The 18,155-nt window shown below is 52.0% G+C and overlaps 2 protein-coding genes across 11 annotated transcripts in view; one reads left to right on the forward strand and one right to left on the reverse strand.

The window, feature by feature from the left end:
• ATG7 (autophagy related 7) overlaps positions 1 to 11,224 on the forward strand; it is a 342,261-nt gene extending 331,037 nt beyond the window's left edge. For all 4 annotated transcript variants that reach the window (XM_078442745.1, XM_078442743.1, XM_078442744.1 and 1 more), the window contains one exon: positions 8,281 to 11,224. In XM_078442745.1, coding sequence (XP_078298871.1) covers positions 8,281 to 8,313 — 33 coding nt within the window. In that variant the 3' untranslated portion in view covers positions 8,314 to 11,224. The remainder of the gene's footprint in view (positions 1 to 8,280) is intronic.
• Positions 9,335 to 18,155, reverse strand: part of VGLL4 (vestigial like family member 4) — a 167,047-nt gene continuing 158,226 nt past the window's right edge. For all 7 annotated transcript variants that reach the window (XM_060631779.3, XM_078442747.2, XM_060631778.3 and 4 more), the window contains 3 exons: positions 17,699 to 17,921; positions 12,564 to 12,687; positions 9,335 to 12,145 (listed from right to left, as the gene is read on the reverse strand). In XM_060631779.3, coding sequence (XP_060487762.1) covers positions 11,874 to 12,145; positions 12,564 to 12,687; positions 17,699 to 17,921 — 619 coding nt within the window. In that variant the 3' untranslated portion in view covers positions 9,335 to 11,873. The remainder of the gene's footprint in view (positions 12,146 to 12,563; positions 12,688 to 17,698; positions 17,922 to 18,155) is intronic.

Below are 18,155 nucleotides of genomic sequence, written 5' to 3' on the forward strand. Positions count from 1 at the left end.
TCCTCATCTGGTCCCCGGCCAATGCCACCGCCTAGACCCTGGTCTCTGTCCTTCCCACAGAAAGACACATACCTGTGAGGATCCCAGAGAGGAGGTGTGGGGAGCAGGGCTGCTCAGAGGCCCAGAGAGATCTGGACATTTCCATATTTACATTAAAAAAATAAAGAAACGCCAAAACCGGGTTTCAGAAACTGTAGTGTATTTTAAATGTTTACATTTAACAAATGAACACTGTTAACACACACACACAAATATAATTGTGCCATTCACAGGGTAATTACAGTGTTTATAAAAGAAAAACCTTGGTTCATGGCAGGCTCCAGGCAGTGTGGTCCAGAAGGGGACCCAAGTTTGGAATTGGATGATGGACAGCTTTAAGGAAAATGTGCCTGTCTTATTTGGAGAGAGCGAAAAAGTGAAACCTTAGGGCCCTTTGGGCGTGTGCGGTCCAGCTACCCATTCTGTCCGGCCTCTCATGATGAGTCCCGATGTTGGAAGGTCCCCCTGACTCATAGCAGTGGCCCCAGCCCTGCTGTCCTCACGCCTACACTGGCTTGAAGAGCCAGAGCTCCTCCCCCCGCTGCGGGGCCGCCAGGGGACGAGGACAGAGAGGCTCTGTCAGGCCGTGACCACGGGGGCCAGGCCCTTGGCCAGTCAGGAGCAGCACAGGCCTCAGGGTAGGAGCTGGGGCTCCCCTCCTGACCGGGGAGGGGGGCAGAAGACAGGTGGGGGGACCCCAGCAGCTGGGACAGTTTGGAGGCTGGCCTGGCCCGTCGCGAACCCTGGGTTTCCCCATGGTTCCTGTGGGTGCTGTTGGCCAGGGGGGCCGCTCATTGTGTGTCAGCATGACAGAGGGTCGGTCCAGGAAGCAGGTTCAGAGACTGTCCTTCATCGTTTTTTTTAGAAAGAATTGTGTTTAACAATAAGGAAGTGGTGAGATCAAGTGGAAACAGCCTCCGTTCTCCCCCTTACCAGCTCGGCCTCCTTGACAAGTTACATCATTTCCTCTGGGTCAGTTGCCTGTTTTGTAAATGGTCGCAGCACTGTACTCGGGCTCCTGAGAAGACTGAGCGCAGGCATGCGTTTGGCCGGATGGTACTACACCGTCCTGACAGACGACACCTCCACGCGTCAGTTCGTGGCCATCAGTGTTGTTTCTACTTTGGGACTATTACGAATAATGCTGTGAAGGCTCGTGTACAGGTTTTTGTGTGGACATAGGTTTTCCGTTCTCTTGGGTACACACCCACCAGTGGAATTGCTGGGGCATCGAACAGCCAGACTGTTGTCCACAGCGGCTGCGCCATGTTCCATTTTCCCTAGCAGCGTCTGGGGATTCCAGTTCCTCCACATCCTCGCCAGCACCTATTATCTGACTTTTCGATGAAAGCCGTCCTCGTGGGTACGACGTGGCATCTCCTTGTGGTTCTGATTTGCATTTTCCTAATGACTAATGACGTTCAAGTATCTTTCATGTTCTTCTGAGCCATTTGTCTTTCTTGGAGAAATGTCTACTCAGCTCCTTTGCCTGTTCATAAATTAGGTTGTCTTTTTGCTACTGAGTTGCAAATGGTCTAGAAACAAGTCCCTTATCAGATCTATGATTTGCACGTATTTTCTCCCATTTCTGTGGGTTGTATTTTCACTTTCCTAAGAATGTCCTTTGAAGCACACATTTTGTAAATTTTGATGAAGTCCAGTGCACCCGTTGTTTTGTCCTGCTTGCTGTGCTTTCAGTTGTTTTTCTTCTTGATTTAATATTTTGAATATAGAAACACTTACCTGATGCTCCAGTGCAAAGGTATGCTCATCTCAAAAATGAATAAACGTTAAGAAAAAAATTTTTTTAAAAGTATGCTCAGATCAGCCTCACGTCCATTCCCCCACCATCAGTAGCCATTAAAATGGATTTCCAGTTTATCATTTGTGTTTTTATTTTTTGCAAAAATAAAAGAATATAAAACTGTTCATATTTCCTCTTCCATCTCTTCCCCCATTTGTCTTTCTCTTGCTAAGTAAATCCTGGAAATGGCACCCTACTGTTCGTTGAACTTCCTTGCCGTGTTTCAGGGCCACAGTGGTCCCTGATGGGGGGAGGGGCACGTGCAGCGAATGAAAGGCTCAGCTAACTGGTTCCCCACTGAGGGTCACTTGGGTTGTTTCCAACAACCCATGGGGCAACGAATCATGTCCTTGTGTGTTTGTGGAGGTGTATCTTTAGGACAGACTCCTAACAGTAAGCCCGCTGGGTCAAACTTTGAGACAAACTTTGAGGCTTATTTGACTCCACATAATGACTCTGAGATACATACGCGTCGCTTGCGTGCATTTGTAGTTTGTTCCTTTGAGGGTGAGTAGTACCCACTGTATGGATGTACTTCTGTTTGTTTCTCTGTTTGCCTGGCAAGAGTCATCTGGGTTGATTCCAGTTTGTGCCTATTAGGAATAGAGCTGCTGTGAACATACTTGCAGCAGTCTTTTTGTGGACACGTGTTCTCGTGCCTTTGGGGTACATAGGAGTGGACTGGCTGCATCGTGTGGATGTTTCACTGTACAAGTCACCAGACCTTGCTCCCAAGTGGTTTTGCCAGTTTCTGCCCCTGCCCGCAGCTGTGCGAGACTTCCTGTTGCTCCACAGCCTGACACAATTTTGTTGTTACCGGCCTAGTTTCATTTTGGCGGTTCTAGAAGGTACAGTGTGGTGCCTCTTTCTGGTTTGCATTTCCCTGAGGACTAAGGATGCTGAGCACCTCTTCAGGTTCTTACTGGCCATTATATTTCCTTCATTGTGAAGTGTCTATTCACATCTTTTGCCCATAAGAAAAAAACAAAACAAACAAAAAAAACAGGTTACCTGTCTACTATTGAGCAGGAGGAGTTCTTTATATATTCTGGTTACAAGTCCTTTTTATATACACTATGGATATTTTTCTTTCTAGTGGAATAAAGATGAGAAGTTTTGATTTTTGTGAAGACTCAATATTCTTTCTGGTTAGCATTTTTTGTATCCTATGAAATTTTAGCATTTCTCTTATTCTGAGCAGTTGAACCCCTTTTCTTATGTTTAAAGGCTCTTTTCCATTTTTTCTGTGACCTGCCAATGTCCTTGGTTTGTTTAAGAAAGAATCAACTTAGGGGCCCCTGGGTGGCCCAGTCAGTTAAGCATCGACTTGGGCTCAGGTCATGATCTTGCGATTCGTGGGTTCGAGCCCTGCCTCAGGTTCTGTGCTGACATCTCAGAGCCTGGAGCCTGCTTCAAATTCTATATGTCCCTCTCTTTCTGCCCTTCCCCCACTCTCGCTCTGTCTCTCTCAAAAATGAATAATAAAAACATTTTTTAAAAAGGGGCGCCTGGGTGGCTCAGTCGGGCCAACTTCAGCTCAGGTCATGATCTCAAGGTTCATGGGTTCGAGGTCCCACATAGAGCTTTGTGCCGAGAGCTCAGAGCCCGGAGCCTGCTTCGGATTCTGTGTCTCCCGCTCTTTCTGCTCCTCCCCCACTCAAGCTCTGTCTCTCTCAAAAATGAATAAACGTTAAAAAAAAAAAAAGAAAAGAATAAGTTTATTGGTCTTTCTCATCTTGATTATTTTTATTTTTTTTAAATGTTTTATTTATTTTTGAGACAGGGAGCATGAGCAGGGGAGGGGCAGTGAGAGAGGGAGATACAGAATCTGAAGCAGGCTCCAGGCTCTCAGCTGTCAGTACAGAGCCTGACGTGAGGATTGAACCCACAGACCACAAGATCATGACCCGAGCTGAAGTCAGTCACTTAACCAACCAAGCCACCCAGGCGCCCCTTCTCTTCTTCATTTTTAAGAGCTATTTGTATTTTAGGGAGATTAGCCCTTTATGCAGTGTTTTCTCCCACTTGGTTGTCTTTTCAACTTTGCATAGAATGATTTTTCTATGTATAATTGCACACATGTGTTTTCACATAATCCAGTGTATCTGTTTTATTGCTTAAAGATTTTAAGCTATAGGCTCCCCACTCCCAGGTTATAAAGAAGCTTACCCACATGTACCTCTAGTATTTGTATGATTTTGCTGTTGTACATTTAGACCTGTCCCATTTGGAGTAGATTCTGGTATACAATGAGACATGGAATCAGTTTTATCTTTTTTTTTAAGTTTATATATTTTGAGGTGGGGGCAGGGGGAGAGGCAGAGAGAGACTCCTAAGCAGGCTCCACACCGTCAGTGCAGAATCATGAGATCATGACCTGAGCTGCAACTAAGAGTCAGATGCTTAACCGACTGAGTCACCCAGGCGCCCCAGTTTTATCTTTTTGCAAATGACTGTCTGGTTGTCCCCATATCCTCTATTAAAAAGTCCATCTTTTGGTAGTGATTTGAGATCATATTCCCCAGACCTTTATCATTAAGATACTAAATTTCCATATGTACTTGGACATACTGTTCTGTTGTTTCTGGACTCATTTTGTTCCATTGGCCCATCTGTCTGTTCCCATGGTGATGTAACCTTCTCTAAATTGGAGACTTTATGACATGTTTGAACATACAGAACCTCCTCGTTGCTTGTCTTTGCCAAGGTTTTCCTAGATACTCTTGCTTATTTGTTTTTCCTCATAAACCTTAGAACCAGCTTGTCTAGCTCCAGAAAAGATACTTGTTGATTTTTTAAAATTGAAAGTGTGGTAAATCTCTCTATGAACTTGGGTGAAGTTGACATGTTTATTGCTGTTGAATCGCCCTGTGCACAAACAAGGAACATTTCCCCCATTCGTTTCAGTTTCCTTTCCATAAGACTCTCGGGAGGACCCCTGCAGGACTGTGTGGGAGGGCTTTCTCCATGTGGATGTCAGACATTTCGTGTAGGTTCATTCCGAGTTGGATCCCTTGCATCGCTTATAATGGGCTCTTCTCTCTCACTCTTTGCCAACTGGATACTGTTTGCATATATGGAGGCTAGAATTTGTTGTTGGTAACTTTATACCTTGCTCTCTTACTGAACACTTTATTGTCTTTATTCATATTAGCTTTTATTTTCTTGGGTTTTCTAGGTGTACTTGAATATCATCTGCAAAAAGGAGATCATTTATCTCTTCCTTAGAGTATGTGTATTTTTATTTTTTTATGTTTATTTTGAGACAGAGAGAGAGCATGAACAGGGGAGGGGCAGAGAGAGACATGGAGAGAGAGAATCCCAAGCTCCGTGCTGACAGCGCAGAGCCCAACACGGGGCTCGAACCCACAAACCATATCGTGACCTGAGCTGAAATCAAGAGTCGGGAGCTTAACCGACTGAGCCACCCAGGCGCCCCTGAATGTTGTTAAAGCTTTGCATTATATATTGCCAGATCTCTTCTGTTAAAAAATATGGTACCAATTTATATTCCTTCTGGAAGTGTTTTGCCACTCCCTTGCCAGCACTGAGTATCAACACATTTTAAATCTTTGCCAGTTTAATACAACCTTCATTCATCCTGAAGAGGACATCCACAGGGCCCCCTTCTATGCCAGGTGTGTGAGGGAGGCTGAGGACACAGCGGGGAGCAGACTGATCCCGGCGCCCCCACTCTCGAGTCCTTATTCTAGAGTGAGAGGACGCTGTCGTTTGTTTTTTCCTCCCCAGCTTTACCGAGCAGTGACTGACACAAATTGTATAAATTTAGGTTTTACAAAGTGGTGATTTCATATACATTATGAAATGATTGCCACTATTAAGTTAACTACTGTAGCCATCACCTCACATGGTTATTGTGGGGTGTGTGTGTGTGTGTGTGTGTGTGGAGAACACTTAAGATCTATTCCCTCGGCCAGTTTCAAGTATTTTTCGCTGTAGTTGCCGTGCTCTGTATGCGGGACCTCCAGAACCTACTCCTCTTATAACGCAAAGTTTGTACCCTTTGCCCCACATCTCATTTCCCCCCAGCCCCTGGCAACCAACCTTCTGCTCTCTGGTTCTCTGAGTTCAGCTTTTTTAGATTCCACCCAGAAGTGAGATCGTAATGGGTTGTGGAGCCTTAAGTTTCTAGAAGCTTACAGTTAAGCTTTCCTGAGCCCAGAGGATGGGAAAAGGACTGGCTACCCTAGTGGAGAAACCCTCTTCAGGCCCAGGGAACTCCTAGAAAATCCCCCAGCAGTTATGTAAAACCCATTACCCCCCGCCCCCCCTCTGGAGAGTCCTGGCATCATAAGCCCTCTGGACGCCTCACTTGATGCCCTGTACCACCTGGGGGCTCCAGGAGCCAGGGCCAGAGCCTGCACCTCTCCTGCTCCTCCCCCACCACGGTGTGCAAAGGCAGGGCCGGGTGCTGAGGACCCTTCCCCATAGCTGAGATGCAACCAAACGGGTGATAAAGTGGATGGAGGCTCCCTGGAGCTCCTGCTTTCCCGTAAAGCCCTACCCTGGGCCTGGCCCCCCAGTGTCCTATGAGAAACCCCATCTATTCACAGAGGGCACTGCCTGTTGACACAGACCTCCCAGGCCCTGGTTGGCATCTCTCCCACCTCTGGCAGGCTACAGCCCACAGGCCATGGCCCCTTCCTCTGTGCGGCCTGCCCTGGGCAGCCCCGGTTGTTCACATACTTCTTCCCACACACCTGTGCTCCCAGCTCCACACCTTGCTGTCTGTGTAATCCAGGGCAAGCCGTCTTACCTCCCTGAATGTGTTTCCATCCACACCTCCCAGGCTATTGTGAGGAGTGGAGGAGGGAGTATTTGCACCAGGTCTATGCAGCTGTAGCACAGGAAGGGGCTCCACAAACATGTTTATTGAATGACTGAGTGAAAAGAATGGATGAACCTCACCAGCGAACCCTCTGGTGGCTGGTTTCCCAGTCAGGGGGTCTGAACCAGAGGATTATCACAAACGTGGGCTCCTGAGTGCACCCTTGGTTCGAGATGCAGCCACCCCCAGCCCCCACCACCACCAAATCCCATCGAGGGCCCAGGCCCCAGAGTCTATTTCAAGTCGTACTGTGGATCTGCTGGGTGGGGAGCTAGACCCAGAGAAAGGCAGGGCCTGCCTGGCCTCTTTCAGGTGGCCGGACCCCAGACCGAGCTCCTCCCCACCCGTCCCTGCTCCTGCCGGCATCCGGATCTTGGCTTGCGCATCCCATCTTGGTATCTCAGGACAGTAGGGTGTATGTAGAAAGGGGGATGGGTGTGAGAGGCACAGCCACCACCAGCGCTCGGCCCAGGCAACTGGGACCTCAGGATAAAGGAAATTTCCTTCTCTCTGTATTTATTTTCCACATCCTTGACTTTGAAAGCCAAGCTGGTGTTGATATTTACCTTGGCCGGGCCTCCCCATCTCCCTGGGCCAGCCTCGTGTAAACATGATGTTCCTTCTCAGCTCTGCTAGGGTTGAGGTGGCCTTTTGCAACCAATTCTAGGAATTTTGAAAGTCTGGAGGCATAAGTTCAGGGACCAGCCCCCCCAGGGATCCCAGGGTGTGAGGAGCCCTGGGGGGGCCTCCGTGCTGGCCTCGGGCTCCCTCCCAGGGATTCCTGCAGATAGCTGCAGCAAAAGAGCCAGACCTCTGGGGGACAGCTAGACGGGCCTCCAGGCCTGCTCCTTCGTCTCACAGCAGCACGGCTGAGGAAGCCCCGCTGTCCCCATGAAGGTTGGCCCCAGAAGTTTGGGGCTCACCAGAGACACACAAGGAGGGACAGAGAGAGGATCTGGCTGTCTCCCCTGGGGCTGGTGGGCAGAGAGCTTACAAGGGACAGACAGCTCTTCGGTGCTTGTCCACGTGTGCCATCTGTAGTGCATTTGGCACCTGGACCGCAGCTGACATGCCGCCCAAGAGTGGGAACCTGCCACGGTGGGAAGTGTGTGCGCAGGCAGGCTGGGCCCCCTCAGAGCAAGCGCACGAGCCAGAGATCCTGCGCTCAGTGAGGGCAGACAGTGCGCAGCGAGGTGGTTGGAGAGGATGATTTGGGATGGTGGTCGGTGCTGCAGAAACGAGGCAGCGGGGCCGGTCGGGGCAGGGATGGCTGCTGTGCGGTGGATGGTGGAGGTGAGGGGTGTTCACGCTCCCCGTTCAAATCTCAGCACCCCCGCCCCCAGGCTAGCCACTGGTTCACTCACTCAGCAGTGAGGCCTCAGGTAAATGACCTCCCTTCTCTGGGATTTGCTCTCATTATACAAGAAATAGGGTGTCTGTCCTTAGTGCCAAGGGTATCTTGAGGCGTGCAGTGAGTCATCTGCAGGTGGGAGCCATCATTCTTGTCATCACCCAGCGCAGGTTTGAGCCCACATCAGCGGGCACCACCGGCCGGCTGAACACTGAACGTCTCCCCTTCTCTACACAGATCTGGGACATGAGCGACGATGAGACGGTCTGATGCGGCCCACCCTCGTGTGGCTGGCTTCTCCCTGGCTGCCTGTGGAGGACTTCTCTGTTGCCCGAATGCGACTGCCACCTCCAGGATAGGTGACTGTGGGCCCTGCGCCCCTCCCATCTTTCTGGTCCCCTCCTCTGCATACCTTGAGGACCAGGGCCCCCTCTCCACTGCCCAGGAGCTTCTGGGGTTCTCCATTTCTCCTGATTCATGATCCCGCCAGTTCTGAGCTAAATAATAACCTTGGCTTTGGCATTGCCACTGATCTTGGACTTGGTTCCCTCCACGAGTTCTTTTTTCTTCTTCTTCTTCTTCTTCTGGTCAAGTGTTTGATAGTGAAAACTCCCAGGATCCTTCCTACCTTGGCCCCGGCTGGGGCAGCAATGAGGACAGGGAAGAAGTCAGCCCTACACACAGCCAATGGGGAAATGAGAAACCAGCTCCTTCCGGCAGCCACTGTGGGGGCAGCACCAGGGTCCCTGGGCCACGATGCAAACCCCAGAGAGGGGCCTGTGGGCACCAGCGAGGGCTGATGTGCCTGTGAGCTCTGTCAGCCTGGTCTGCTGGAGAGGGAGGGCAGGAGAGCTGACCTCCATGTGGAACAGAAGGGCCCACACTCGTCCCAGTGAACCCAGAACTCCAGTATGGACAGACAGCAACCCAGACGGCTCCTCCGCTGCTTGGCCTGTCCTCATGTGTGGGCAGAGCATCTGTCCGTCCCTGCTCAGGGGAAGAAAGAAGTTGCCACTGCTGCCTGGGCAGGTGCCCCTCCTGCCCCAGAGAGGAGGCCTTGGCACCCAAGCCCGCTCTCCTGCAGCCAAGTGAGGGGGACGCCTGCCCCACCCAGGGGTGCCCTCTACTGTATCAGGCCCAGGACCCAGGCTAGAGTGGAGTCTGAGGCTGGCTCTTACAAGAGTGGGGATTCTGCAGGCCAGGTGGTCAGCAGTGTTCCAGCCTGTGTGGGATCTGTTGGTGCAGGGCCACTGAGCCCTCCCCGGGGCCCGCGGGTCACACACACAGCCTGTGGTTTAAGAGCACTTTATTATTGTTCTTAAGGCTACTTTTAAGTACAAAAAAAAAGATGGCCTGCCAAACCTTTTTTTTTTCTTCCAGGAAAACAGGCCACAGAGAATGGTATATTACAGATTTACAAACATGGAGAGAACGGTCAGAACTCACTGCAACGGCGTGGCTCTGTGAAGAACTCACTGTGCTCCTCCCGAGGCCAGGGAGTGTGTCCTTTCCCAGTGAAATGTTTGGTTTTCTGCTTCCCCACTTGCCGGTGCCCCTCCAGGGTACCACCTATCCCAGATAGGCCAGCGCCCCGGGGCCGTTCCTCCCAAAGCAACGGCCTCGCTTGGGGACAGACTAGATGGCTGTCCCAGGAGCCTGCTCTTCACAGAGCCCACCAGCAGTGGGGTTGTTTTCCTGTGAACGCTCAGTAGCCTGTAGCAATAACAAACTAGTGGCTATTAAGGCAGATGCAGTGTTCTCATAGAATAACTGTGTTCCTGCACTTTTACAGACAAATCTACGACAAAAAAAAAAAAAAGATCAACTTTTTTTTCCAAACCAAAAAAAAAAAAATGATTACAATAGGAAAGGGGAAAATTAAATAGCTACATATCATTAACAAATTAATTGTTCTTCAAAAAATACCTACAAATTTCTCTGTACATTCTTTACGCACAGCGTAATGATGGTCTTAAAGTTACCTATATAAAAAAAGTGTTCTCACTGATTTCTTCCTACAGAAAATATAGGGGCCTGAATGCGAAAGCCTGGAAGCCCAGTTAAGTGGGAGTGAAATGTGTGCAGGGGCAAGAGGAGAAGGGCTTTTCTTTCGCCTTTTGAAAGACCTGCGGCCACCCTGTGACCACAGCAAGAGCCAATCCACTGACCTTTATTTCCCAGTGACCATTTTCAAAATTAACCAGCTAACTTGTATTTTTCTTACACTGAAAACCAGCCTGGAGGGCTCCCGAGAGTCCACGGTGCCTCACGGTGGGGAGGGGAGGCGGCCACGCCTGTGTCACCAGGGCAGGTGTCTTAAGCCCTCTGGTGGGTGAGGCTGGAATGTCGCACGGTGGAGGGGTGGGGAGAATAGAAATGTACGTTTAACACAAAAAAGAGGAGCAGCTGTTGAACATCCACAGCTGTGTCCGTCATGCTTTCTTCTTTGCCTAATTTCTAGTTAGTAGCTATTACTATAGCAAACAATAATAAATGCAGTAATAACTGTATAAAGTCAGAGGAATGTATACTGCCTTGGCCCCAGCGTACGAGGAAGCACACAAAATACCATATCACAGATTGTCAGTAATCTGCTGTTCAGCCAAAAGGGTTGAAAGGGAACGGTTTCTGCATGGAGGGAAGTTGGAAGACACAAATCCCAACTCCCCTGGGCACTAGTAATAAGCAGACAGGGATGCAAAAAATAAATGTCAGCCGGCAGCAAAAACTCCAGCATCCTGCACCACGGCTGACCAACGACTCGACTGCCCGTCTCCAGGGCCGGGCGGCCCCGCGCTGCTCAGGAGTAGTGTGACGACCAAACACAAATCTCAGAGTACAACTGTACCAGCAGTAAGTATATCTAGGACTGTAACTGACAAAAATAAACTAATTCTGAAAAGAAGCTAGTAAGTATTAAGGTTCTTGTTTACTATCTATACAATTAATAGAAACCAGCTATTTTTCTCCATTAAAACATGCATCACGTTGAAAGCACTATAGAATCGTCCAACCTCAGCTCTAGTCTAACAAACTGCAGTGTTTAGGAAAGGTAAAAATGCCCGTGATTGGTAGAGTCTGCAGTCCAGTTGCGAGCACCTGAAATCTAGAGAGAAAGACCTATAACCTGTATGAGACTTCCCCTTCCAAAGCTGTTTTGTCTAAATTAAAACAAAACAAACAAACAAAAAAAAAAAAACAAAAACACAAATGGTCAGAAATGTCATCCTTAAACCCTTTGTTTTTCAGCAGTTTGCCCTCAGAGTACTAGCATCTCACATAAAGTTGTCAGGCAGGCAACTTTAGCCCTCCTCCAATAGTGCAAATCAGACGCGACAGTTCTCTGTTCTCTTCAAGTAGACGTGCGCGCACGCACGCACGGGCCGGACCAAACACGCAATGGAAGCTAAGCCACACACACCCTGGTCTCGAGAAGCAAATAAAAAGCACAAAGCATTTGAGTCACCAACGTCATGGCCTGTGACTGAGAAAGCGTGCGCCGTGGAGTCCTGGCCCCCGTCAGGGCAGCGGACCTGCATCAGAGGTCTCTTTGGTAACTGAGGCAGGAAGGTAGGACGCTACATCGGATGCTCCACGTGCAGCTCCTGCTCTCGTGTCGGAGGGCCCCCAGGTACGAATACCAAGCAAGTACAAAACAGAACAAAAATCCCAACGACATGGTTTTTGCGAATAAACCATCCCTTCCCTACCCTTCCCCCTACCCCACCCCCCACAAATTTTTTTTTTTTTTTTCTGTGTTTTAAGCACTGACTGTTCAAAGCTCAGGCAAACCATGCAGATTGACATCTTGTTCAAGGGTGGTGCTCCCTTCACGAGACCACGGAGGGAGAGTGACTGTGGCTGACCATGTGCGCCGAGGGGCTGGAGGGCTGGCCCCTGCGCGAGGCTGACTCGGGGCTGCTGGATGCGCCATCCTTGGCCGCCTTGATCTGAAGCCACGTATCACCCAGGGCTTTGGCAAAGTGGTCGTCCACGGAGCCCGTGATGGACACCGAGTTGGGCGCCGGCTCGGGCTCCTTGTAGTTCTTGCCCAGGCTCCTGCGGAAGTGCTCCTCCACCACGGGATCACAGGTGGTGGTGGCTGTTGGGGGGTAGGACAGCAGTTGGTCAGGGCTCTGGGGACAGAGGGCCCGTCTCCACCCGCCCTAGCTGGGCATTTGGGCAGGTCGCTTCTCTGAACACAGCAACGTGCCACCCTGGACTAGGTGTGAGTTCAGAGAGAGAGTGCGTGGTCTTAAGTAATTGTAGATCTTGTCCCACTACAGCGGGATCCTGGAGGTTTCTTCCCTCTGTCCCACTCAAGCCAGACACAATGCTGGGTGCCTGTGGGCTCAAAAACAACCCACACTTTTTCCGACCTCTATAAAACAAGCTCCAGGGGCTAGTTGTTCCGTCCACGGCACGATGCCGAACTGCAAACACTGCACTTGAATCCTACCCAACGAGGAAGCCCGAGCCCCCGCCCGGCTGCCTCCCGCCCCACACACAGGGTGACTTACAGCTCGGGGCCCTCCGGTAGCTGGCTGGCCCGGCCGCCACGCAGCCGCTGTGCGCAATGGGGCAGTGCGAGAGGTTACAGTTGCGGGTGCTGGCCGAGGCGCACGTGATCACCGAAGGCCGATTCTGGGGAGAAGAGGAGGCTGGGGTCAGCTGCGGCTTCGGCAGGCAGACAGGGAGTGGCATCGCTTGCTCGCCCCAGCCGGGACCCCAGTCCTTCCACACGCGGCGCAGCTGCGAGGGAAGACGCGTCTCCGTGTCCCTCCGCCACCGTGGACAGGCACCCATCCTGCCTGCAGGGAACGCGGCTCCTCCGCGCAAGGCCCTTGTCAGCACCCTCCCCTCCTCTGCCGTGAGCGTGTCCCGCAGCCCTTCCTGATGAGAGACAAAGTGAAGCCCAGCCTGTCTGCTGCCTCTGACTTCAAAACTGAAGAGAACCTGCTAAACCACAGCAAATTCAGTGAGCGGGGCCTCGGTGGGTATGTGAGAAGCCTTCACAGCCCCTCCAGTCAAGTCCCCAGAGCAGCCCAGTCCCTGCCTCTCTCACGGTGTGCCCTGTACCCCTCCGGGTGCTCTAAGCCATCCCAGGACCCTTCCGACATACTCCCGGTTTCTGCTTAAGCTAGAGACAGCTCCAGTCGGTTTCTACTATGACCACACAAATCACGACGGAGGCAGAAATACAGGATGTATCCCACCCCTCACCCCCTCTGCTCTGCCGACACTCTCCCCTGCCCCAAGAACATCAATACTGTCTGCCTGGTAAACTCTGCTCATCCTTTAAAACCTCATTCACCTATCCTCTCTGTGAAGACTTTTATGGCCACCTGCACGTTCAGCAAGTCAATCACCCCTTGTAAGTGCACCCAGAAGACACCGGCACCTGGCTCCTCTAGCCCAGGCACACTTGAGAGCAAGGACCAGGAAGCGTTTCTGGATGCCCAGACCTTGGCCTGGTATCCAGGACAGAGAAGGTCTGTGAATCAAATAGCCGCCTAAGGTTCCAGCCAGGAAAGACCTCTCCTGACAGTGCAGAAGACAAGATGGAGAAGGATGTGCCCTGAGTTGCAAGACAACTGGAAGACAGCTGGTTGAAGGGCCGCCCAGAGGGCCCAGGGGGGAGGGCAATGTCAGTGTGAGGGGGATCAGGGCTCGTCCACCCCTGGCCTTCCCTTTAAATATTTCAACCAGTAGCCAGGATAAAGATACGAAAAGCTTGCACAGCAAACCTTCCCATGATGGGAAATGAACAGGAGTGAAAAACACGTTCTGTGATAAAGATCTGGACCTACAAGGATGAGCCAGGACGTGCTTGGATCTAACATGAAATTACTCACATCCAAGATGGGGGAAGATGTGGCTTAGCAGGAGCATGTTAAGGAAAAGTAGGGAGTTTCATTTATTAGCTCAACACATCAGCAATGGGGATGGAGTGAGTGCAACCCATCCCGGTATGGGCAAAAATGGCGCCACGAGAACAAGGCTCAGAGGCCAAGTAGACCTGCAGTGAATGCCAGCCCTCCACTCATCAGGCAGTAGCCGCACCCCTCTAGCCTCCATTTCTCCACGTGTGAGAAAGGAAGAGGAGCAGCTGCAAAGGGGTTGGAGGACCACCTGAGGTGAGGGGTTGGGGGCCAAGCCCGTGGTGACAGGGGAGTCCTGCCCTTCAGGGGCTGGTCATGCTGCCCATGGAGGACAGCCTGCAGCTTGAAGCCTACCTTCCGAAGGGTCTTTTTAATGCTGAGCCCATGTTCTCCCCACCTCCTGACCTCCATCCACAAGGCAGGGCTAAGATAGCCGTGGCCAAAGTGACCTTGCCCTGTAGGCCAAGCTGGAAATCTGACCCAGGCACGGGGCCAGCTACTAAGCGAGGCTCAGTAGGAGACTGAGATTGGTCTCAGGAGCCATGGGATGGCTGTGCCAACCTGGCTAGGTGGGTGAGCAGCAGAGATCCGGGCTGGTGCAGAGCCAGGGGAGGGAGAGCCTGGCTTCCTCACCAGCTCTCCCAGGCAAGGGCCGGCCCTTCCTTCCTGGTAACTGCTGTACCCATGACCCTGGGCTCCAGGAGACGGCCCGGGGTCCTCCCAATAAAACTCCCTTCCTTTTGTGCTTACGTCAGCTCAGGCTGGTTTTTGTTCCTTGGAACTGGAGTCCTGGCTGACGCAATGTCGCAAAATGGGGACATGTTTTGGGGAGGTGGTCACAGAAGGCAAAGAAATGTAAAGCGTCCTAGAATGAATTTAGAGAAGCTTGGAATAAAGCTAGAAGAATAAAGTCAACGTGCGGCCTTTATTTCAGCCACTCCCGGACAGAATATGGCCGCCTAGCAGGGGCCAGCAACACAGAACCACCGATGAACAAGGGGATGCTGTGAAGACATTCTAACTTCACTCCTGGCAGCAGGTCATCTCTAGGGCACCTCCCGAGATGGAGGGAACACGGTGGCTGTGCACATGGACAACAGGGGGCAGTCTCATCTCCTCCCCCCCTTCCCCCCAACCCACCTGGCAGAGGGCTCCCAGGACAGGCCACACCACCACCCTCCTGTTCCGAGCTCAGGCCCATCTCCCTGACTCTGGCCGAATGCACGCTGTGCTTCAGCGCCACACACCCACCTGGAACAGACTGTGAGCTCATGGGATGCAAACTCCTCCCCCAACACCCTAGTTTTCCAGATAGAGAAACCAAAGGCCCGAAATGAGTAACCTGCTGGAGCCTCCACAGCAAACCAGCAGCAGGGCCAGGCTGAGAATGTGTCACTCACACTCCACTCACTCCTCTCCCCACCCACATTGGCTGCATGTCGAACCGACGCTGCCCTGGAGAAAGACCAACCACGTGAGAACCATCCCGATGGACACTATCCCCCAGGTTAGTATTTAACCTTAGCCTGCATCTCCCCATTTGCTGTCAAAGCCACTCTCGCAGTCTCTTCTGGAGCTTCCTTTAGGACACACGATCCCCTCAGAGCCGCCATCACAAGAACACAAAGTGGGGTGACATTTTCTGCAGCCTCCCCAGACATGCCTCTCTGGGAACTTTCCTTTTCTGGTTCCCGGAGATGTGAGTCACATTTTCCACCCAACAGAGGAAGGCTTCCCCTGGCTGCCCTGCACCACCTGTCCTGCCTGCCCACCGCACACAGCTGTGCCGCTGCTCCAGGAAGCCCCCACCCAGTCCTCTCCCTTGCTCAGAGCTGCAGGACAGCAAACTCACTTCCCCACAGGAGCCACCCTGACCGCTCACAAATAAAACAGAACCCCAGCAAACAGCCTCTGAGCTGACCATGTTGCTCACCTCTGTGTGGTCAGCAGAGTACCGGGCACAGAACTCGGTAATGTCTGAGCAGTAGCTCAGGTTCTAGTGACCGGCCACACCACACCACACTGACAAAGGAGGGAGCTCATTGAGCGGTTACCCCATGAATGAAACACACATGAATGATAACCTTTGCTTCATCACCACCCCCAACGTTAAATGAAAGCTTAGGGGTGTGGCCACCACGTCGGGGAAGCCAAAGGCTTCCCAGGAAAGCTGTCAGCCTGCCCCACAGCCATAGCTTTGTTCTCCATCCAGGGATCCCCTAAGAACTCAGGTGGGAATTCAAGGTTCTCAGTCCTAGAAAGCCTGCTCCACAGCCGCACAGCACATTGGACAGGCCAGGGACCTTCCTGCTGGGGGGCGGGGGGCAGCCAGGCACGTTTTACCGTGGGGTCAGGGAGACCACGGTAAAAGAGCCAAGTCACTGTGTCCAGCAGCATACTTCTCACACAGCAAATGTGACCCAAACCAACCAGAAGACCCTCAAAGTCATGGAAACCATGATCCAAGAAACACTAAAGCTTCAGAGACAGCTGTTCTGGGCAGACATGGCTCCAGGGGCTCCAGGGAGCTTCTTCCTCCAAGCCACCATGGGCTTAGAGACTCATCTTCCCAGTGGAATCCCACCCCCACCTTGCCAAGGGACTCCCCACGGCAGTGGCTGCAGCCAGAGGGCTGAATTCCCTGTTCCTAGAATCAAATTCTCTGATGCCTAAAACACCTCTACTGTGGGCTCTGAGTGCAATCCTCTTTGCACGCACCCACTCCCCTGACTAGACTGCAAGCTCCTTCCGGGTTGGAAACATATTCCACTCATGTGTCTCTGTACCTCCAGAGCTTTGCCGAGTGCCCGAGGCACGGGCAGTACTAGTAAGTGTGCAGTAAGTGGCTGTCTACAGATACGTTAATATAGTTATTTGATAACCAGTCTCCTCTACACTAAAACCGTGAGTGCCCTTATCTTGCCTGCCCAGCTTCTAGCATCCTCGGACATGGTAGGTATCTACCCCGTTCTGTTACATGAATGAACGAAACAAACGGGATGCAGATGTCTGGCTCCCTCATGGGAAATGCAACCGTTCGTCGGCCTTACTGGATTCACAGGCACTGGCACGACTTCATCCGATGCCAAGGCCCTGCCGACAGCAGTTACTACAGACTAGATCAGAGACTGGCTCCAGGCGTGCTGGGCCAGCTGTGTCAGGAGGGGTGGCCGGAAGCCCAGCGACAGGCACTTCGGTGGGGGGCTGCAGGAAAGCAGAGGGGAGCCCAGAAGCAGAGCCCGGGGCCTCCAGCTGCACGCAGCATCTCCTCAGGACCCGGCACCTTCCTCCACTCACTGCCAGTCGATCTTAAACAAACACTGACAGCGGGACCTATTAGGTCACAAGGCCCTAGCGGTTCAGAGAGAAACACCATGGGCTCATGCAGGGATTCCAAACCTCAATGCCAATGCTTCCTTTCGTATTTCCCCAGGAGCCCCATTTTTGAAATATTGGGTTTTTAATCAAGCGAACTGTGTTTATTAAGTAATAATTTAATTTCCTTATTTTCCTTTAATAAAAAACATTCCTATCTGCCAATCACAGATTTCTCACCAGCATGAGCTAATAACCCCTCTGACCACTGACTTTATAGAATTCCAACCCAAAGCAAAGCAACCTGACATTTAACTTCGTCACAGTGTGACCTTGTAACAGGCCGCCACCTCCCTCCCGGTCCTCTGCCCCGTGGTCTCCACCCGGGCGGCGGCGGTCCCCACACCCCTGGACCAACGACCGGCCGCCAACCTGAGCCCTCCTGGACAAAGGCATACCTGCTGCCGCTCCGCAGGGGTCAGCGTGGGCGCGATGCCAGCCGGCCTGCTGGCATCCATGCTGTTCTTGGTCAGCGCCAGGGGCTGCTCCATGCTGAGGCTGGGGAGGGATGTGTACAGGTGGTTGCTGTGAAGGCTCATGGTGGGGGCCACGGCACGCTCGATGGGGCTGCGGCTGCGCTCCCGGGGGTCTTTTCGGCAGTCTCCGTTGGCAGTCTTGTTCCTGAAAAAGAGGAATGAGCGCTCGGATGGAAACCCTGGCATGCTCTGAATGGCGAAGGGGAGACCGGCCTTGCACCGGGCGCCTCATGCTGATTATTTAATTCCTCACCGCACTAGGGAGAAATATCTCATCACCATCGTCATCTCCATTTGCCGAGGCTCAGGCCAAAGAGCTCCAGTAAGGCGAGGAACCCCCGTGCTCACCCAGGTCGGTGTGACGCCAGAGCCCCAGGGT

The sequence above is a fragment of the Panthera onca genome, chromosome A2 (genome assembly GCF_046562875.1).
Source record: "Panthera onca isolate mPanOnc1 chromosome A2, mPanOnc1 haplotype 2, whole genome shotgun sequence".
Classification (NCBI taxonomy): domain Eukaryota; kingdom Metazoa; phylum Chordata; class Mammalia; order Carnivora; family Felidae; genus Panthera; species Panthera onca.